The following is a 21,542-nucleotide window of genomic DNA, read 5'->3' on the forward strand; positions in this document are numbered from 1 at the left end:
TTATAGAAAGCAGTGGAAGTGAGAAGAACCAGACTTATTTTTATGGTAGATAGAGAACCATCTTTGCCTGGAAAAGTGTGCATTTGATAGAAGTGAGACCTCATGGGCCAGGAAATGTCACTACACTGCTTTCAGTCATATTACAAGGGTAGAAAAAGTGTCGATAAAAGTGGGGAGAACAGATGAAAAAGAGAAATCAACAATTAGAGCCTAGATCTAGGTGGGTACAAGAGCCCTTGCAATTCTCCCACAGTGGAGTAAAGGAAGGACACTTTAAGAACAGTGGTATCTGCTATTGCACTTAAAGATGTTTACACTAAAAAAAAAAAAAAAAGATGTTTACACTATTACAGTGCAACCCCCCTCTCTGCTTTAGTCTTGAGAGCATAAATCTTTAGTCATGTTCTCCACATTCAGGAAATCTTTATCTGAGTAGTGTGGTGTGGTTGGTGCTTCCCAGATGGTGCAGTGGTAAAGAATCCACCTGCCATTGCAGGAGACGGAAGAGACATGGGTTTGATCCCTGGGCTGGGCAGATCGCCTGGAGGAGGAAAATGGCAACCCACTCCAGTATTCTTGCTTGGAAAATTCCATGGACAGAGGAGCCTGGTGGGCTACAATACATGGGGTCACAAAGAGTCGGACATGACTGAGCGACTGAGCACACACCATACGGTCCTGGGGTTGAGGGTGGAAGAATGAAATGATTAATGATGGTGTTGCCCTTAGGATCTGCAGTGAGTCCACTACATACAAACCTTCAGGTTGTGAACTTTCAAAGATGCAGATGTGCGTGCACACTTCCAATAACATCAGGTAGTTCGTGTGTCTGGTGTACGCGGTCATGTGCATGCATCCTCTATAAGTGGTTGTGCTTTTGTGTACTCGACAGTACTGCAAAGAGGACAACAGTAGAGTATCTTTATTTCAAGCCCAGGATGTCCATAACCAACTGCGAAAGTGGTGGTGATGTAGCTGGTACTGCTAAGAAGCACCAAGGGATTGCGATGGAAACAAAAGTGAAAATAATTGAGAGAATGGAGTGATAAGGGGAAGGAGTAACTGAAGAACCAGAGATTCACAATGCAGGAAGCAGCAAGGGGATTTTCTTTATCTGAGGAGGCACTGTTAGTTTTGAGGTGCAGGACCTGAATGTAGAATGGTACACGAAGGTTGCAGCAGCCATTCAGAATGCAGTCCAGTGCTACTGAGTCATGTATGATGAGAAAAAAAAAAAAAAAAAACGAGCTACTACCTGGTCATCACTGGATCATTTTTTCCCGAAGGTAGATAGAATTGACTTCAGCAAGGAACCAGAACTTGTACCACCAATGTCAGGCAGGAGTGAAATTGCAGCTTGCCCTCATCTCCAGTTGCTGATGACCATTCAGCTCTACCATCTCTCACCTCCTCTGCCTCCTCCAGTCAGTAACTCTTCTTGCTTGTTCACTCGATGATGCCAGCCCTGGTATGCCAGCTGTTGTATTGTACTACTTTACTTTTCAAGATATTTTACTGTAAGATTAAAAATCTTTTATTTTTTGTTTGTTTTTTGTTTTATTTGTGTAAAAAGTATTATAAACCTGTTTCCATACAGTACTATATAGCTGGTTGTGTTAGTTGAGTACCTAGACTAACTTTGTTGGATTTACAAACAAGTTGGACTTACAAACATGCTCTCAAAACGGAACTCATTTTTATGTAGGGGACTTGCTGTAACTGGAAGGGAAGAGAGACAGCTTGTCCAGAAACAAGGCCCTGAAAACAGATACAAACCTTCCAACTTTCCCCACGGTTTGAGATTGGCATTTATTTGGGAGATTTCGGTGGATATGGATTGATTTTTTAAAGTTTGGGCCATTTTGTCTGGATTTCATGAAGTGGGGTCCTCCCTTGAACTGTGGCTTACATTTGCCATTTTTCAAGGAAGGCATTTCAATCCTTACTTTGTATTATATACACATGAAGTCCCAATTGTGGAATGATCTCATTTCTTTTTCTTTTTTAACATTTCTTCTTTCCCCCTCAGAACCCTCCCTGCCAACAAGACACAATATGTTCTTCCAGTTTGAAGATGGTCATGAGGAGCCATTCTCAAAAGGGTATGTGATCTTGAGGAACAAATTTACTTACTCTTTCCAACCCAACTCTCTTGTCCACCCCCTCTGACTAAGGGCTTACACATGTGAGACAGCTGTGTAGAGTGGCGGGTAAGGATCTGGTCAGATAAAAGACAAATTAACTGGGATACATAAGTAAACTGTGACCTCATTAACACTATGCCTTAACCGAGTTAACTGCTACAGAATCCCCAAGGAGGTATAACAGGCCTGCCAAGCCAATTTGCTTGCTGTCCCCCCTACTAATTAGATTAGGTAATTATTGCCATTTAAACTCTTCCTAGTTCATCCCTTGTACTTGAAACAACCAGTTTCCTTCCATTTCCCTGTCATTCTACATCAATAACTTCCTTCAAGTACTGACAAAACACACTTCCTCCAGGAAGACCCTCTCGACTGAATCCATCTCTCAACATTATTGTGAACACATAATGCCACATAAAGTAGATTGAATTCTATATTCTCTAATTGTTTCATGTTCATGTATATGTTTTTCTAACTTATAAACACAAAAATAGACACTGTTACTTAAAAAAAAAAAAAACCCTACTATTACATATATTTTTCTGTTTTTTGGCAGCACCTCAAGGCTTGTGGGATCTTAGTTCTTGCCCTTGGTAGTAAAAGCATGGAGTCCCAACCACTGCCCACCAGGGAAATCCTGAAACCATTACTTCTAAGTTTCTACCTCCAAACCAGTTAGTACAGGGCTGAATTCAATGGTGAAGCCTCAGCAAACGTTTGTTAGAATGAAAATCGAGGCTTAAAGACAGGCAGGCATCTGCTTAGTTATCCAAATATGAATACAGTAGTGTACTCCAGAGGGAGAAGGCAATGGTACCCCACTCCAGTACTCTTGCCTGGAAAATCCCATGGATGGAGGAGCTTGGTAGGCTGCAGTCTGCAGGCTAAGAGTCGGACAGGACTGAGCAACTTCACTTTCATTCATTGGATAAGGAAATGGCAACCCACTCCAGTGTTCTTGCCCGGAGAATCCCAGGGACAGCGGAGCCTGGTGGGCTGCCGTCTATGGGGTCGCACAGAGTCAGACACTACTGAAGCGACTTAGCAGCAGTAGTAGCATCAGTGTACTCCAGAAGGACAGTTTGTGTAAGAGGACTTTAGGACCACTTCCGGCCTCCTTATCCCCACGCCTTGCATCTCCTTGAGCCCTGGAAGTAACTGTGTTACCTACATCATATCCTTTTTTCCCTATTGGGAAATCCTCTTTCTGTGCTCTGAATAATATTAAAAATAACTCTTCTAGCCCTTCCTCCTCCTTCCAGCTGCCCAGAGGACCTGGCTGGCATAAACTCCCTTGTTCACTTCCACTCAGGAGCCAGAACCAGGCACGTGACCCCAGTTCAACCTCTGACTCCAATTCCTCAGGTTACCAAAAGCTATTTTGGGCAATGGAGGCCATGTAGTCCCCTCCTCCCCATTCTCTGGGCCATAGCTTAGCCCTTCCTGGAAGGTCTGTCAAAGCTAATAGATAAATCAACATGTCCCAACACCCCTATCCATCAGATTCCAAGCTACCTTCAGTTTCTACTTCTTCAGCCTCATCTTCATCATCATCAAGCATTAAGTGTCTGTTCCTATTACTTCTCTCCTTGAACATCCTTTTTTCATAGAAAAGAAAACCAATATACAGTCCAATGTTGGAAGACTCTGGCTAAGAAGGAGCTTAAAATCCCTTCTGAAACACTGGATTCCTGTATGTCAAAGATGTAAGGTGAAATAAAACAATAAAGATGTGCAATTTAAACTTGATTGTGACTGCAATATAGAGAATATAGCCAGTATTTTATAATAACTATAAATGAAGTATAACCTTAAAAATGTGAATCACTGTGTTGTACATCTGCAACATATAATATTGTGCATCAACTATATCTCAATTTTTACAAGTGGAAAAAAAAAACCCCGCCTGAAACAACAACCTGATTGTGACAGTGTAAACTAAGTATAGAAGTGTTAAGGAGACCTGTCAAAACTAAAAGAAACTGTTAACCAGGGAAGACTTCCTGGAAGAGGTAAGTTTTCAGTAAAACTGTGAATTTTGTTTTCAAAATGGTAAAAATTTTTTAAAATTAAAGGTATATACTGATAGGTAAATTTCTCTCTCACTCCTTATTCCCTGTTCCCCAGTTTTTCTCTCCAAGAAAAACCACTGGCACTTGTGTATTTTTCAAGGGATCAAGATAATGAAAATGATGAGGGTCATAGATTGTCGGAAGGCAAAGGAGGGCTTTTATGCCTCTGTCTTGACAGGGTGGGCAACGTGCTATGCTTCTTTTTTCTAAGTGTGTTCCTCAGATTGCATATATTGAGTTGCTGAGCTCTGCACAGGACACTGAATCATGTTTTATAAATTGTATATAAATTCTTCAATATCTACTTTTCTTCTCTCTTTTTGCCTTTTTGGTAAGTCAACCTCCATCTAGATCTTGCCTGATTAGCCTGGTCTCTCCAGTGGAGAAGTACCTCGACCCTTTTTTTGGGGAGAAACTGATGAGTCTTTTAAAATGTAGCCACCCTACCACCTTAACCTAGCAATAGAGTAGGCAATGGAAAAGCCCCCTTCTGTTGGGCTTGGAGTCCTTCAGTTGCCAGCTAGCTATCTTATCCTCTCTGTGGGGTTTTTCTGCAGCTAAATTGAGGGTTGTTTTTTTTTCCCCCTCTTCTGCAGTTTGGGCACTTTTGCTCTTTCCTTTCTACCCAACTCTTGTCACCGCCAGCGGAGATACGCGCCTTCCCTGCCTCTGGGACTATTGCCATATATAACCCCCAGATCTCCACGCCCTGCTTCCCCAAGTCAGTGGGGAATGTTGAGTTGTGTGATCGCGGACTGGAGGCGTTCGCTCAGAGGAGGCATTGTGGGCTGAGTGAGATCTGGCCCGCCATTTGGTCCTCAGTTTGGAAGGCAACGCAGGAGGGCCGAGGCTCGAATTGCCGCTAGGATTTTGTGGAGCATCCCCCGTGGGCTTCAGAGTGGAGCTAAGAGCCCGGCGCGGCCGGCCTGAGGAGCTGGGGAACCAGGGCGCGAGATGGGGGGTGCCCAGGCCGCTGGGACCGCTGGAGAAGGGCGGAGGGCGCCGCGGCCTGGGGCAGCCTGCGCGGCAAGCGCCCTGAGGCCGGGCCCCCGACGGCCGCCAGGGAGCGCTGCGGGCTCCCGCTCGCCCGCCCCCCGGTAGGCGGGGCTGCGCTCTCCCCGCAGCCGCCGCCGCAGCCGCCGCCTGGGCCGCCCCGTGTCCCCGGTGGAGCCGCCGCCGCCGCCGCCGGGAGCTCGATGCGGACGGAGCCCGGGCCGGGCCATGGGGATCCTCAGCATCACGGACCAGGTCAGCCCTCCTGCCCTCGCTCGCTTCCTCCTTCCAGGGCCCGACACCGCCGCCACGCGAGCCCGGGGATGTGCGGCCTAGGCTGGGCCCGAGCCCGGGGCTCCCGCCCCGCCCCACGCCACGCTCCCCTCAACCGAGCCGGTGTCCTTGGGGGCCTGGCGACCGGCGGAGACACCGTGGAAGCCCCCTGCAGCCAGGACCCCAGAGCGAAGCCCCTCCGGCGTCGCCCCCCCCCCATCTCAAACCCGGTGTCCCCCGCCCCCCTCCCCGGTTCCGCTCCGGCCCGCTCCCTGAACGCCGGTTCTCCCTGCAGCCGCCCCTGGTCCAGGCCATCTTTAGCCGAGATGTGGAGGAAGTGCGTTCTCTCCTCTCGCAGAAGGAGAACATCAATGTGCTGGTGAGTTGAGATCAGGGAGGATGGCGAACCGGTAATCTGGGCCCTGGCGTTCAGGACCCCTCCCCACGCGTGGGGCGGCTCCGTGTCTGTTCGGCTCGGGGGAGGCCGCAGCTCTTTCCACCCTGGGATGGGCGACTGCTGTACATTGGGGATGAAGAGCAGGGCAGGCTTGGAGCACAGACCAGTAGGGCTGAGGATGCCCAGAAACGGTGTTCTCTTCTGAACCATCCGTGTCTGCAGCGCCCCCACCCCTCCTGGAAGAAGGAGGTTGCTTCGCTGCCGGTGGCCCCGACCCCCTGACTCCACCCTCCTAGGTCCTGGCTTTGACCTAGGATTGGGGTTTAAGAGGCCACAGAACCTGTGCGAAGAGGTTGTGGGGAAAGGCCTGGAGCATTAAGACTTGGGGTCCTGGGTAGTTCACCCCCATAGCCGCTCCTCTTCTCTGCCTTACCAGGACCAAGAGAGGCGAACCCCACTGCATGCTGCTGCCTACGTAGGCGATGTCCCCATCCTCCAGTTGCTACTGATGTCAGGTGAAAGTGGGGAGCTGGAAGGTGTGGTGCCCAGGGAGGGACCGAGGGAGGAGCCTATTTGTTGTATCCAAGGATGGTCCAGCTGGGTCCAGGCGAGGTTCTGTCTCCATCTAGATTTCCTGGCCTGATTCTGGCTTTTCTTCCCCACCTGCTCTCCAACTCCCACCAAAAGAATGTATTGCGTCCCACAGGTGCTAATGTCAACGCTAAGGACACACTGTGGCTGACCCCTCTTCATCGTGCTGCTGCCTCCCGAAATGAGGTACTGGCCTCCCCGCTCCTTTCTCCCTTCTGAAGGGGATGAGTTGGTTAAAGGAGGATGACAAGGGTTGGAGAGCCTTAGTCCGCTGCCCCACAGGTTATGGTCTACCCCCAGGTTGGGAGGAGACCAGACCTTGGCCCCTCCCTCCTACCCCTGGAACTGGCTGGTAAGGCGGGGTGGGGGCTGAGTGTTGCCAGCTGATGTGACGTCAGGGGAGAGCTTAACACTGGGCTGGCAGACTGCAGGGGGCCCTGCTGCCAGGCCTGAGTGACTCATCCCTCCCAGGGGGGCCACCTTGGAGTCTGACCCCCCTCTGGGCACTAAGATTTCTTTCCTTGTGCTTGAGGGGCGGGGGTTGGGAGGGAGTGGTTTGTGACATCCCTGGCCCTTAGGTAGCCTGGAAGTTGACAGTGCAAGGATCAAACATACCTCATCAGTTGGGCCCCTCAACCCTGAAGAGCGGGAAAAGATGACCTTCCTCTTGGCTTGGCAGTCACTTCCCCTGGCTCCAGCTACTAGGGAATGGGAATGGGGTGGGTGGTGAACAGGAGGGGCATTTTAGCTCCTCTCCTAGAGGAGCCAGTATCTGCTTACCTAGGTAATGGAGATGATTTTGATGTCTATGGAAGGATAGAAGAGGGTATTCAGGGCATTAATGTAGTGGGAGCATTTATCTTTCCTAAAAGTGGTGGGAGGTCAGGAGCCTCTGTGTGGGGATCTGCTCGGTAGTGGCTGTATGTGTGGGTGAAGATTTTCAGGGTATGGGTTGGGAAACGATACCAGTTGACTTGAGGAAGAGTTCTGTGTTTTCCTCAGCAAGTTAGGGAAGATTTTAAGCTCGAAGAAAATCCAGAAGATGGAAAGTGGGTATTGAAAAGCTCAGTGTGTTGGAAAAATGAGAGTAACTCTGTGCTGGGGTAGTGGGGAGAGGGGAACATGTGTTCTGTGCTGACCAGTTCTCCCCTCCATCTCCTATTGGTTTACCTCCTGCTCCCCCTCTGTCTTCTCTTTTTTTTTTTTTTTTTTTTTCTGTCTTCTCTTTTATCCTCCGCCCCTCCACAGAAGGTGCTGGGACTGCTGCTGGCACATTCAGCAGATGTGAATGCCCGGGACAAGCTGTGGCAGACACCATTGCACGTGGCTGCTGCCAACCGGGCCACCAAGTGTGCTGAGGCTCTGGCACCCCTACTGAGTAGCCTCAACGTGGCTGACAGGAGCGGGCGCAGTGCCCTGCACCATGCAGTGCATAGCGGGCATCTGGAGGTGAGGACCACTGCAGGCCATGCCCAGCTTCCTGCCTTTTTCCTTCCCTTCCCGCTCCCCTTCCCCTGCTTCCAGGCCATTAGGCCTGGGGAACAGCAGCCCAGATGATTATATAAATACTTGGGCTCAAGCATCAAATGAATGGTTGGGTTAGAGGGGAATTCTTGACTTGGACCTCAAGAGGGTGATAAAACCTCTGAAGCTGCATGGAAAACGTTTGCCTGCGTGCCTTTTTCTGAAGGGAGAGTCCATGTCCTTCAGCACATTTAGAAGACTTCGAATGAGTTCAAAAACCACCAGATCACCTGAAGAGACTCTCTTGAGTTTACCTCAGATTTCCACTTCTATCTGGGTTCTCCTTAGTGTCTGCTTTCTCCATTCCCCCTAGTTCTCTGTTCTTCCCAAGAACAGAAACATTGGGCTGCCTCAGCCTTTTCAGGTGCTCTTAGGTACACTGAAGACAGGAAGCTGGCTCTGAATAGGTGTCTTTGCTGTCCTGCTACAGACGGTGAACCTGCTCCTCAATAAGGGAGCCAGCTTGAACGTTTGTGACAAAAAGGAGCGGCAGCCTCTGCACTGGGCAGCTTTTCTAGGTGAGAGGAGAATCGGGATGAGCAGGATTTGGGGTTCCTCAGGCAGGGATGTAGGGTTGCAGCCTTTGGAGGTGCTCACCCTCCATGTCCTTGAGAGCATGCACTCCCTTCCCAGGGCATTTGGAGGTCCTGAAACTGCTGGTGGCACGGGGCGCAGACCTCGGCTGCAAGGACCGCAAGGGCTATGGGCTGCTCCATACAGCTGCTGCCAGTGGCCAGATTGAAGTGGTGAAGTACCTGCTCCGGATGGGGGCTGAGGTCAGGGTGCAGAGCATGGCGGGGATTCGGGGTGAGGCCAGGGAGCTGGAGTTCAGAATCTCTTCGGGAGATGGGAGGGTGCTGGGGTTCCTGTTGTGGTTTGGGGAGTTGGGGGGATGTGGTGAGAGGATCTGAATAATGCTTGTCTTAAGCAGAAGTGCCTTCAGTCTCTGGGTTGGGAACCTTAGGAGTCTGAGGCCATTGTTGGATTTCTGGGACTCTTTAGGCTCTGTGCAGGCTTCCACTTTGTTTAAACTGATACCTCCCTTATCCCCTGACCCTCACCCCTGGAAATCCAGATTGATGAGCCCAACGCTTTTGGAAACACAGCTTTGCACATCGCCTGCTACCTGGGCCAGGATGCTGTGGCTATCGAGCTGGTGAATGCAGGAGCCAATGTCAACCAGCCGAACGACAAGGGCTTCACGCCGCTGCACGTGGCTGCAGTCTCCACCAATGGCGCGCTGTGTTTGGAGCTGCTGGTCAATAACGGGGCAGATGTCAACTACCAGGTGCCTGAAGGGAAGAGTCGGGGACTAGGGGGAGAGGACCCTGGCTCGGGGTGCTAACTGTATCTGCCCCTCTGGATAATTCTCTGGGGAGTCATCTGCTTGTGTCCTGAATTGACCAGACCTTCCCAGGAGAAAGTGGGTTGAGAAGATGTCCCTATGGTCGCCCTATCTTCAAAGATGTGTCCTTTCGAAAGGGGACTAGGGCATGCTCCATGCTTTGCACTAGGGGAAAAAATGCTGTGTTTCCACAGAGCAAAGAAGGGAAGAGTCCTCTGCACATGGCTGCCATTCATGGCCGTTTCACCCGCTCCCAGATCCTCATCCAGAACGGTATGGACTTGGGAGGCTTTGTGACCTCTTCTCCTTCCTCAGAGAACTCATCTCTAGAGACCCCTCTTCTTCCTTTTACCTCCCACCCCATCTTCAGTCAGGACAGGCATCTGGCGCTGTGGAGCAAGGCGCTTGTGGAAATGGCCCTGCTCCACCTGCCCAGCCCCCCTCAGATGGTGGCTCACTAATTAGTGGGAGTGGCCTGAAGCCTAAGGGTTAGTTCAGTGTGTGCATGCGCTGCCCCCTTTCAGGCAGCGAGATTGATTGCGCCGACAAATTTGGGAACACGCCACTGCACGTGGCCGCTCGCTACGGACACGAGCTGCTCATTAGCACCCTCATGACCAACGGCGCGGATACCGCCCGGTGAGTGCAGAGACCCCCGGCCCCACTTCTAGGCTGCCTCAGACCCCAGGCTGGTGGTGGGGCTGCAGCTGGTCCCCCCTGAGGACTGAGTCCCTCCCCTTCTCGCAGGCGCGGCATCCACGACATGTTTCCCCTGCACTTAGCTGTTCTCTTTGGATTCTCTGACTGTTGTCGTAAGCTTCTTTCCTCAGGTATGAGCTGACTGGTTTGGGTGTGGGAAGGAGGGCAGGAGAGCAGGGGCCATGTCCTGCTCTGGCCCATGCCCTCAGGTGGGACCTGCGGCTGTTCTGGCCCCTCAGGTCAGCTGTACAGCATCGTATCCTCACTCAGCAACGAGCACGTGCTTTCAGCTGGGTTCGACATCAACACACCTGACAACCTTGGCCGTACCTGTCTTCATGCTGCTGCTTCCGGAGGGTGAGTTCTCATCCCCCTCTTTCTCCCCCAGGCCTAGCGAAGGAGTCTGGGCAGCAGTCTGGACCCTTCCTTCTCTCCTGCCCAGAGCTCCCCACCTCTCGAGGTGAGAACAGTGGCAGCAGAAAGTGCTGTCCAGTTCTGTCCCCCTTCAGCCTCTCCCTGGGGAGAAGCCTCTGGCTTCTCCTTGAAGCGCTTTCTCTCATTAACCCGTACCCTCCTTCCTTTCAGGAATGTTGAATGTCTTAACTTGCTGTTGAGCAGTGGAGCTGACTTGAGGAGGAGAGACAAATTTGGAAGGTGTGTTAATGTGCAGGAGTGTATATATACAGAGAGGGTGCCCAATCAGAGACAAGTGATGGAGGAAGTGATGGAGGCAGGGTGGGGAGTTGGAGACTGAGGGAGGAGAACATTACAAAGCAGCTTATGGCTGCACCTCTGGTTGCATTTGGACCTGCCCCTGATTCTTTTCTCCACCCTCCTCTGCTTCTCCCCAGGACCCCACTGCACTATGCAGCCGCCAACGGCAGCTACCAGTGCGCCGTCACGCTGGTGACTGCCGGGGCCGGCGTCAACGAGGCTGACTGTAAAGGCTGCTCTCCCCTCCACTATGCTGCCGCCTCCGACACCTACAGGAGGTGAGGCGCCCTCTTGGTTCTTCTCAGCCCCACTCTCCTCCCCGAGCACCCTACCAGACTTCCTCACTCTCCTCTACCAGGGCAGAGCCCCACTCACCTTCCAGCCATGATGCTGAAGAGGATGAGCCCCTGAAGGAGTCCCGCAGAAAGGAGGCCTTCTTGTGAGTAGCAGAGAAGACCCCTGGGCTGCACCTCCCCAGTAGTGCAGATTCCCGTCCTGTTATTCTCCACCACTGTCTTCTGCTGCCTTACACCCTGAGTTTAATCCTGGACCAAGCACTGTGGGTACAGGCAGAAGTGGGAGAGATACTTCCTTCAAGAAATGGATGGTCTTCTTGAGAGGATCAGAAAAGCTAAACACAAATTCATTTATTCTTCAAGCATTAAATGAGTATTTACTTAATAGGTACACCAAGTACTGTTGTAGGTGGTAAGGATAAAAGATGAATTACCCCGAGATTCTTATTCTTGGGGTAATACCCCAAGATTACACCTTCTAGTGTAAGATGTTAATAATAGAGGAAATTGGGTGACTAATATATGGGAACTCTATTATCCTTGTAATTTTTCTTTATGCCTGTTTTAAAGGGTTTATTTATCTAACAACAACAAAAAGATATTTAAAATCTGGGAGGCCTAACTCGTAACTGTGTGACTTCTGGCAAGTAACTTAATCTCTGGGCCTCAGTTTCCTCAGACACAGTAGGGATAAGAACAGTATCTACCTCAAAGGATCATTGTGAGGATTAAGTGATTTACCACACACTTACTACACAAAACGGTGTTTGACACGTTGTAAATGTTAAATGCAGTATTACTATTACTACTAGTAGAGTTGCTACTGATCTGTGAGAGTGGTGCCAGGGAAGGAGGCACCTGTTGGGAAGGCTGGGGAGGGCCTCCCACAGAAGAGGGTGCTGGGAGTGAGTGTGAGACAAGCAGGCCTTTTCCCAATGGGCTAGGAGGAGAAGGCAGGGTCAGTGTGCCTGGAGGTGGGGAAGAGTGTTTCAATCAGCAGATTGGTAACTGTGGTTGTGCTCCAGGGTCTCTAGGAGCACATTCAAAGGGTCGAGGAGCTAGAGTGGTTCAGGGCAGACCTGGAGGTGGTGGGTCTGGGTCAAACGGGCCGGAGTTAGCCTCCTAAGAGTGAGGGGTGAGTGTGGGCCAGCTCAGCCTGGAGGGGCTCCTTTGCCCTATCCTCTGCTCCTCCCAAACTGTACCCTCCCTGGCTAGGCCTGTCCCTTCCTCACCATCTGCTCCTGTCCCACAGCTGTTTGGAATTCTTACTGGATAACGGTGCAGACCCCTCCCTGCGGGACAGGCAGGGCTACACAGCTGTGCACTATGCAGCCGCCTATGGCAATAGACAGAACCTCGAACTGGTACGTGTGGGACCTGGTGTGGGGAATGGGAGCAGGGCAGGGCCCAGCACGCAGTCTGCTTCTGTGTCTGGATTCTCAGGCCAAGGGGTGGTTGAATCCAGTGTGGTCTCTAGATCCAGGGACTTCGGGGATTGCTGTGGGTGGAGTCAAGGGTGATGTCTTGGGAATACCAGAACCTCAGCACCTCCTGTTCTGTCCATTGCAGCTCTTAGAAATGTCCTTTAACTGCCTGGAGGATGTAGAGAGCACCATTCCAGTCAGCCCTTTGCACTTAGCTGTGAGTCCCAGGTCTTTTCCTCTTGCCTTCCCTGTCCCCACCCGCCCCAGGCCGGCTCACAGGTACCAGCACGTGTGAATCCGTCCTTGCTTCTGCCTTCTCGTGGGGATGTGGCAAGCAGGCAGTGGTCTGAGAGGGGCCCAAGGAGCTCACGGGGAGGCCTGCTGCCCAGAGTCTCCCCTTGGGCCCCAAGAGCAGAGTGGGGCCATGTCTGGAGCTTTATCCATGGATTTCCCACACCCCTCCAGGCCTACAACGGTCACTGTGAAGCCCTGAAGACACTGGCTGAGACGCTGGTGAACCTGGACGTGAGGGACCACAAGGGCCGGACCGCGCTCTTCCTGGCCACTGAGCGAGGCTCTACTGAGTGTGTGGAGGTGCTAACGGCCCACGGCGCCTCTGCCCTCATCAAGGAGCGCAAACGCAAGTGGACACCCCTGCATGCTGCTGGTAAGGGTGCCCTGTGGGCTGCTTCCTCCCCTTGCCACCCCAGGCCTCCTCTGGGACTGGTCCCCAGCTCCCTCCAGAACCCTGAAGGGACTGGGGTTGAGATAGGGTAGGGCAAGGAGGATGCAAACCTCAAGTGCTGACTCTCCCCCAAGACTTCTCCCTACCCCGTGTCCTCCCATGACCTCCACCCTCCACCTGGTCTTCTTCCCCGACCATGCCTGACACTGAAGGCCCCCTCTTCACCTAGCTGCCTCTGGCCACACTGATTCCCTGCACTTGCTGATCGACAGTGGGGAACGCGCTGACATCACGGATGTCATGGATGCCTATGGACAGTGAGTGTGGGCTGGGGGTGGGGTCAGGGTTCCCAGCCCTGCCAGGCCCTCACCCTTTCCCTGCCCCCTCGGTAGAACCCCGCTGATGCTGGCCATCATGAATGGCCACGTGGACTGCGTACATCTGCTGCTAGAGAAAGGATCCACGGCTGACGCTGCTGACCTCCGGGGCCGCACCGCCCTCCACCGCGGGGTGAGTGGGCTTCAGGGTGGGGTTGCTCACAGAAGGGCTCAGACACAGGAGCGCACAGTAGGATATCAGATTGTCTAGTAGGTGGGCCGGAGTCTTAGTGGGCCTTAGCATGCTTGTTCCAGGATGAGGATCTGATGCCCACAGTTCATCTTCCTGATTACCCTGCTCTGTGATCCTGTGTAGTCACCTGCTCACCACCCAGACTCTGCCCAGGGTCCCCAGCTGGCCCTCTCCTGTTTGATAGTGATGCCACTTGCCCGATCCTTCTCCACCATCACCTGCCCTAAAGCTGTCTCCTCCTCATCCCATGGGGTTGTTTGACTCCTTAGTCTCCCACTGCAGAGGGCCAGTGTTAACTCTCACTATCCTGCTTGTCTGATGGCATAGAGTCAGGGAAGGAGATGCTGATCCTTAATACTTAGAATTATTAGAAAAGACCCTGATGCTGGGAAAGATTGAGGGCAGTAGGAGAAGGGGGCAACAGAGGATGAGATGATTGGATGGTGTCACTAACCCAATGGACCTGAGTTTGAAGATAGTGAGATAGTGAAGGACAGGGAAGCCTGGCATGCTGCAGTCCATGGGGTCACAGAGAGTGGGACATGACTTAGCAACTAAACAATACTTAGAATCATGGTTGCAAAGACAAGGATTGGAGCCCGGGAAGCGATTCTTACTCCTGGGCCAGCCTCAGGACTGACACCCCCACGTCACCCACAGGCAGTGACTGGCTGTGAGGACTGCCTGGCTGCCCTGCTGGACCACGATGCATTTGTGCTGTGCCGAGACTTCAAGGGCCGCACGCCCATTCACCTGGCCTCAGCCTGTGGCCACACCGCAGTGCTGCGGACCCTGCTGCAGGCCGCCCTGTCTACAGACCCCCTGGATACCGGGGTGGATTACAGCGGATACTCGCCCATGCACTGGGCCTCCTACACTGGTGTGGCTCTGGGGCCTTTGTGGGGACAGCTGAGATGGGGGTGGAGGGAGGCAGACAAGGACTCGTGGGTTGCTCTGGATCTGGAAGTAGAATGGGGTGTCAAGAGATGGGACAGACCAATGAAAGGGGTCGTGGTGTTATTTCTCTCCATCACCACTCTTCCCTCCTCGTCCTCAGGACACGAAGATTGTCTGGAGTTGTTACTTGAACACAGCCCGTTTTCATATCTGGAAGGAAACCCCTTCACTCCTTTGCACTGTGCAGTGTAAGTCCCTTCCTCAGCCCCAGCTCCACCCAAGGGTCTGTGATGTGGGCATAGGACAGACCGTCTGTTTCCCCATGCCCCTCCTGCTGACCCTTCCTCTTCCTCCAGTATTAATAACCAGGACAGCACCACAGAGATGCTGCTGGGAGCTCTGGGTGCCAAGATTGTGAACAGCCGAGATGCCAAAGGACGGTGAGTGGCAGGAGCCTTGGGAGACGCCTCCGCTGCCCCTGGCTTCCTCTCTGCTCAGGAGAAAGGGTCTCCCGGTTCACTCTGCCCTGACTCCTCCCCACAGGACCCCTCTTCACGCCGCTGCCTTCGCGGACAACGTCTCTGGGCTCCGGATGCTGCTGCAGCACCAAGCCGAGGTGAACGCCACGGACCACACTGGCCGCACCGCGCTCATGACAGCAGCTGAGAACGGGCAGACTGCAGCTGTGGGTGTGTAGGGGCCCCATGTGGATGGGAGGTACTCCCCCTGGGTTTTCATGAGATGAGTCAGCCCTGCCGGTGGGGGTTAGGAGGCAGGAGGCTTGTCTTTGGATGTTTCACTCTCTGCAGAGGGGATGCAAAACATGTGCAGACAAGAGCAAGGAGAGCCAGACTAGCCCGGCTCTGGAAGGGAGCATCACCCCTCTCTGCCTCCCTTCCCTTGTAGAATTTCTGCTGTATCGAGGGAAGGCAGACCTTACTGTGCTAGATGAGAACAAGAACACTGCCCTCCACTTGGCCTGTAGCAAGGTACCGTCTGTGGTGCTGGTGGGGGTCTCTGTATGGGGCAGGGCCTGATGAAAGACCTGGGTCTGGTGAGAGGGCTCAGGGGAAGTCAGGATTGTCCTGTCTGCCTGGTGGGGCAGCTTTGTGTACCCCTGCCACCCTCCTCAGCTCCTGTGGTCAGGCTTCCATTTCTCCAGCCCTCACTCTCTGCCCCCCTCCCTCAGGGCCATGAGAAGTGTGCCCTCATGATCCTGGCAGAAACCCAAGACCTTGGCCTTATCAATGCTACAAACAGCGCGCTGCAGATGTGAGTGCCTGGGGTAGGGGGCTCTTGGCTGAGGGGTGGGGGCTGGGGAGGTGGAAAGGAGGCTGCTGCCCATTCCAGGGGCTCCAGCTCTCTGGAACTCACAGTATTCGCCCGGCAGTGTGGCTGCTCTGGCTGAGGGTGGAAGGGCAGCCTGCCACCCCCTTGACTTCACACTCTCCTTTTCTTCCTTTCTTCCAAGGCCACTACACATTGCTGCCCGGAATGGCCTAGCCTCTGTGGTGCAGGCCCTGCTGAGTCGTGGGGCCACCGTGCTGGCTGTGGATGAAGAAGGTGGGTGGGGTCTGGGGTCAGGGACGTTCTTCAGGAGGTGACTTCTTAACCTGGCTGGTTAATAAACTGGATTTTTTTCCCAAGGGAACTCTTCAGAGCAGGGACCCAACACCGATACGCTAGAGTCTCTGAGGGGAGTCTGACGGAACTAGGTGGAGCCTGCAGGGTCCTCAGGACGACCTCCCGCACACCTCAGCCTCCTGTCCCCCAGGCTCTGCTCTTTGCCCCTCACTTGGACAGCCTGCCTGTCAGCCTCCCGGGGCCCTTATAGCCCCCGATTGTGACCCTATGGGGTGCTTGCCTGCCTCAACTCCCCTCTACAGAGAAGAGCACTCAGGGCCTGGGGCGGGTGGAGGGGGCCCGGGAATACAGGACTCTGGGCTCAGTTTTCCCCTTTGCCCCGCAGGTCACACCCCAGCATTGGCCTGCGCCCCCAACAAAGATGTGGCAGACTGTCTGGCCTTGATCCTTTCCACCATGAAGCCTTTCCCACCCAAGGACGCAGTCAGTCCTTTCAGCTTCAGCCTGCTCAAGAATTGCGGCATCGCGGCAGCCAAGACGGTGGGTGGCTGCGGTGCCCTGCCCCATGGGGCCTCCTGCCCCTACAGCCAGGAGCGGCATGGCGCCATTGGGTTAGATGGCTGCTACTCCGAGTAGCCCCCTCCAGTGTCCCTCCCCCTGCCGGTGGCTTGATATCTTATTCTATTTATTTAGAAAAAGTCTATACATTTAGGGCACTTTAAAGGAGAACACGACTGGGTTGGGGGGGGTGGAGTGGGGAAAAAGCACTGGGGAGCAGCTGCTCACCCCTTTGCCACACCATCCTGGCCTGGCAGGGGTCTGGGACCAACAGGGAGCACCCCAGGCCCTTGGTACCCCCAGGGCAACCCCTTCTGCCAAGTGTCCCAAAATGATTGCTTGCTGCCTGGCGCCCTCTCTTCTGTCCGCTCTCTCAGTTCCCCTTCTGCTGCCAGCTGCCCCTTACTCTTCCTTCTGACTCGCCCCAGTTCCCTTCCCCCTACCCCTGCCAGGCAGATCTCCGCCTCCTCTTCCATACCCATCACTGCCTCCCTGCTCGGCCGGCCCCTCCATCCCCGCAGCAGTGAGAAGCCTTAATTTCTGGTACTGTGTGAGCACTCTGGGGGTGTCCCCCTCCCCCTTCAGGGGCAGCTAGCGGACGAGGGGGGAGGGTATTTAGCACTGGGGCCTGGAGCTTTTCCCCTACTTCTGTATCCCATCACCCCTAAAGTTCAAATGCAAAACACTTGAAGCAGCAACTACTGTACCTGGGCCCCAATCCTGCACTCTCCCGGCTCCTCGTATGCAAATCAAGGGCTGGCATTGCCCCCATAGCCTGCCCCTCCCCTCCTCCCGCCCCCTCCTGGCCTGGCCTCCTAACCACGCACTTTAACACCCACCCCCCACCCCGCTTCTTTCTTTTAACTTCTTTTGGGAGGGTGGAGCCTGTGGCCATTCCCTCTCTGGCTCTCCCCTCCCTTGACTTTGAGGCTTGTCATGAATTTTTAAGTAAGCATTTTATCCTTTAGGGGAAGAAACAAATTAATTTCCTGTCCATTTCAAAACCACAGCCCTAGTCTGTCCTCTGTGTTTCAGGCATGTGTTTGCATGTGTGTGGAGGGAGAGACTGTTCTTCCTCCTGTGTCCCCCAGTCCCACAGTTGCTCTCTGCCCTGACCCCACCCCACCTGCTGCCGCCTTCTGTGATGTCCAAGAGTACCCACTGCCCCCAGTCACTCCTGATCTGAAGCCAAAGATGGAGGGGCAGGGCAGACTAGGGACCGTGGCTGCTCGGGGGCCCAGGCGTCTCCTCCAGTGAGAGGAGGAAGGTCTACGTCTACTGGGGCTTGGTTCCTGCCTTCCCAGCAGCTGGGAGAGAAGGGATCAAGCTAAGGGCTGCGCTGAGATTTCCTGATGTTGCACCCTATAAGCCAAACTGGGCTGGAGTGAGGAGGGGGCAGTTTTCTCTCTAAATGTAGCATTGAATTTGGCCCTGGTCCCTTCAGACGCCCTGTCCATCCATCTCCTAGCTCAGCCTCCTGGACAGTGGGACCCGCTTCCTTAGCCCAGCGTTCCCTTCCTTAAACTCAATACCTCAGCCAGGGGCCAAGACACAGAACTTGAATAGAGGTCCTGCCCTCCCCCCAACCCCAGTGCATCCTCGCCCAGTCTGGCTGCCATCAGTATTGTCCCTGGAGGACTGGACAGGCTTCGTTTACACAGTACAGGGCCTCCCCCCGGGGTGGGGTGGGGGAGTCCCCTCCGTCTCCTTCCCCCACCCGTGCTTGCTTTATTCACAATCTTACACCCTTTTCAGTTGTGTCCCCCACAGGTCTGGCCACCCTTGCTGGGGTGGGCTGAGGGGAGAGTAGGGACATCCCAGGGACTCCCCGCTCCCTCGCAGACACCCTTCACCATACCTCATGCTGGTTTCCCGAAGCCTGGGGTGTTCATCCCAGTCCTTACTCTTTTTGTCTGGCTCCCTTTCCCTCCCACCCCTCCTCTCTGTGTCTTGCTTCCCCCAACCCTCAGTTCCTAAACCATTTCAAAGCTTCCAAATGACCATTATTGGTGAGAAAGAGTGTGCAGCTTTTAGTTTTAATCTTTATTTTCTAAGCCAAAGGGCCTTGCAATGCCCCTCTTGCCCACCTCCCTGCGCACCCTGTCCTCCCCTAGACGACAATCAACGTGACCTCTCTTAAGGGCTGCAGCCCCCACCCTGCCCCTGTCCTGCTGGTTCTGCAGAGCTTGCCCCTGACTTCACTTCTCTCTCCTCCTTCCTGTTCCACCCCCACCCCCTCATTTTGGTGCTGGGAATTAGGTGGCGGGGGGGGGGCAGGGGGTGCAGGGAGATGGGTCCTCTGGAGAAGACTCTCGGGATTGCAGTCGTGTTCTCCTTCATCAGTGTCTGGTGACGACAGGAAGACGCGAGTGTTTGTCAGGAGCCCCTTGGTTTTGCTAGATGAGATTTCTGGTGACTGCCTGGTCCCTGCAGTGCCTTTGGCACACCATCAGCAGTGCTGGGGCAGGCCATGGGGCGTCCTCTGTCCTCCTCGTGTGGCTGTGAGGAGGCCGGGAGGCCGGGCAGCCTCCTCCCTTATGCCAAAGGAAATCCCACACCCCACCCCAGGCTCCCCAGCCCCTAGTGTCTTTTGAAGCATTTTGACCATTCTCATGGCCACTGCATATTTATTTTAATGTTAAGTTTTTGATTTTTGTTTTAAACCTCTTTGACATAAACGGGTGCGGAGAAATCAACCAGGCAGAATGCCCCCCCCAATCTTAAGGAGGTAGGGCGGGGAGGAATCGTCTCCTTCCCTTCGCCCTCCCTCTCCCTGTCCCCCTCTCCCCACCGCAGCTCTAAAGCACTTGCTTCAAGTAATAAGCACTTTTGAGAAAAGGCCTATTTTAAGTGAGGACCCTGGGAGCCGCCCCAGGTCCCAGCAAAGGGGACAGAGCGAGGGCTACGTAGGAGACAGGGAAACAGATGTGTGAATCAGAGGGCGAAATGGAAAGAGCCAGTTTTTAGTTTCTGATTTTTGGGGAGATGTTTCTGATTGGGCGGTGGCTTTGGTAGGGTTGTGTACTATCCTTCAGAAAAACAAATGGCACAAACTGTGGGTCCCTGGATGGACCAACAGACCCGGGTCACTGCCACTGTCCAGCCGAGACTGATGGGCCACCTCCCCCGCCCCGTGGCCCCCTGAGCCATAGGACTGCTGAAAACCACTGAATGTACAGCCCAGGTTGGGGTGGGGAGCAGCCCCTGGGGGAGGGGGCTTCTCCTTTCGTTTGGTGCTGTGGGGGGTGGGAGAGATGAGACGGAGGGACTGCCACCCCACTTCGACATGTGTTCCTTGGGGTGGAGGGGCTGAGGAGGGTCTGCCTCCCTCTCCAACCCCAGCCATGGCCCCTCTTCCTTCCTCACCCCTATCCGTTTTGACTGTAAGTCCAGCTCACCTTTGCCTTCAATATGTAACCAAAGGAAAACTCAATACTGTTTCCACCGCTGTCTGCCCACCCGAGCACCTTCTTACTCCCCGGACCTAGGAGGGGAGAAGAGGCGGGGTGGGGTGGGAGGCGTGGGGCCAGAGTGAACGGTTCTGCAGCTGTGTACCCCGCCAAACCTCCGTTGGGGTCTTGGGAGGGGGCGTTGGGGCCAGACTGGAGGCACTGGGAGCAGGCACGCTCGGGATCTTGTGTACGTGAGTGTGACTTGGTCTGAGTGGCTCTGGGGACTGTGCTCCGGAGGGTGGCCCCTTCCTCCTTCCCTCTCTGCCATTTCTCACCCTCTCCCCACACCCAGTGTTCATTCCCCCACCTCCCCTTCCTGCCGCAAAGGAAAATAGCCTTACAGACCCTAGCCCAGAACCCCTCCTCTCGGGGCAAACCAGTACGGGGCCCCAACCCACCTAGTTTGAACCCTACCTTTGAAGGAGGGATAAGGAGTAAAGCAGCCCCTTCCCATCTAATTGTGGCTCCAGCCCTCAGCCTTGACCCAGATCGGGCAAGAGCTGAGGGGAGGGATCTTTGAGGACCAAGCCCAGTGGTCTGGGAAGAGGGAGGTAGAGAGGGAAGGGTCTGACTTGGGGACCCCCTCCTGCCGACCCAACCCCTAGAGAAGCGACCAAATCCCAGAGATGGGAGGAAGCTGGGGTGGGGAGGGTCTGCTCTATGAATTACTTGAAGGTACTGACTGAGGCTGCTGTTGCCCACTTGGGTGTGAGGGGGACACTGTCACTGCGTTTGGGAGGGCCGAGGGTGGCGGGGTTGAGAGGGTCTGCCCTGGGCCCTCGCTCACTCCCGCCAGGCCCTTTCCCTGGGGAGCCTGGCTTCGCCCCTCCCACCTCCATCCCTCACTCTGGGCACCCTCTCCAATTGCACTAAAGTAGCTGTGTGCCAGTCTTACCCCACACCAGGGCGGGGTCTCTGCTTCCAGTCCTTTCTCCCCTACCCCGCCTCTGCTCCTGTCCCAGACAATCTCCTTGTTCCTCTGTATTCCTGGGTAGCTCAGCTTTGTGTGTGTGTGTTTTGGGGGGTGGGGTGGGTTCTGGCTGGAGTGGGTTTGCTAGGAGTTTGGGAAGGGCTAGGGGAAAGATGGCGGATGAAATCTCCTGCCCCCTTCCTCAACTCCCGGCCACATAAGCCTGGGAGGGAGGGTGCCTACTCTCGCTGCCGCGTGTCTTGCAGATGTGCCAAAATGGGGGTGGGTGGGGGGGAGGGTGCCTGGCAGAGCAGCCCCCAGGGTGGCTCTCTCAAAGCAATACAGTTCCTCCTGCCTGGGGGACGGCAAGACAGGGGAGAGGGTTGGGTTGGGGACCTGGGGGTTCCCTGTGTA

At 54.1% G+C, this 21,542-nt stretch overlaps 1 protein-coding gene across 3 annotated transcripts; it reads left to right on the plus strand.

The window, feature by feature from the left end:
* Positions 1–5,305: 5,305 nt before the first annotated feature.
* ANKRD52 (ankyrin repeat domain 52) lies at positions 5,306–19,330 on the plus strand. 3 transcript variants are annotated; one of them, XM_086400610.1, is made up of 28 exons: positions 5,306–5,464; positions 5,778–5,861; positions 6,316–6,394; positions 6,586–6,656; positions 7,719–7,919; positions 8,425–8,512; positions 8,628–8,770; positions 9,070–9,282; positions 9,534–9,612; positions 9,864–9,978; positions 10,087–10,169; positions 10,248–10,395; positions 10,624–10,692; positions 10,890–11,030; positions 11,111–11,191; positions 12,301–12,412; positions 12,618–12,689; positions 12,938–13,139; positions 13,387–13,474; positions 13,550–13,667; positions 14,388–14,607; positions 14,785–14,872; positions 14,981–15,064; positions 15,168–15,313; positions 15,531–15,613; positions 15,814–15,896; positions 16,096–16,187; positions 16,594–19,330. In XM_086400610.1, the coding sequence occupies exons 1-28, from the start codon at positions 5,438–5,440 to the stop codon at positions 16,842–16,844; spliced, it is 3,261 nt and encodes a 1,086-aa protein (XP_086256736.1). In that variant the 5' UTR covers positions 5,306–5,437; the 3' UTR covers positions 16,845–19,330. The 3 variants fall into 3 exon arrangements, with proteins under 3 accessions (XP_086256736.1, XP_086256737.1, XP_086256738.1); XM_086400611.1 differs by having other exon boundaries at positions 10,278–10,395; XM_086400612.1 differs by lacking the exon at positions 16,594–19,330 and adding an exon at positions 16,272–16,482.
* Positions 19,331–21,542: the final 2,212 nt, after the last annotated feature.

Source organism: Bos grunniens, chromosome 5 (genome assembly GCF_055505025.1).
Source record: "Bos grunniens cultivar Pamir isolate PY7600 chromosome 5, Bosgru_T2T1.0, whole genome shotgun sequence".
In the NCBI taxonomy this organism is placed as follows: Eukaryota; Metazoa; Chordata; class Mammalia; order Artiodactyla; family Bovidae; genus Bos; species Bos grunniens.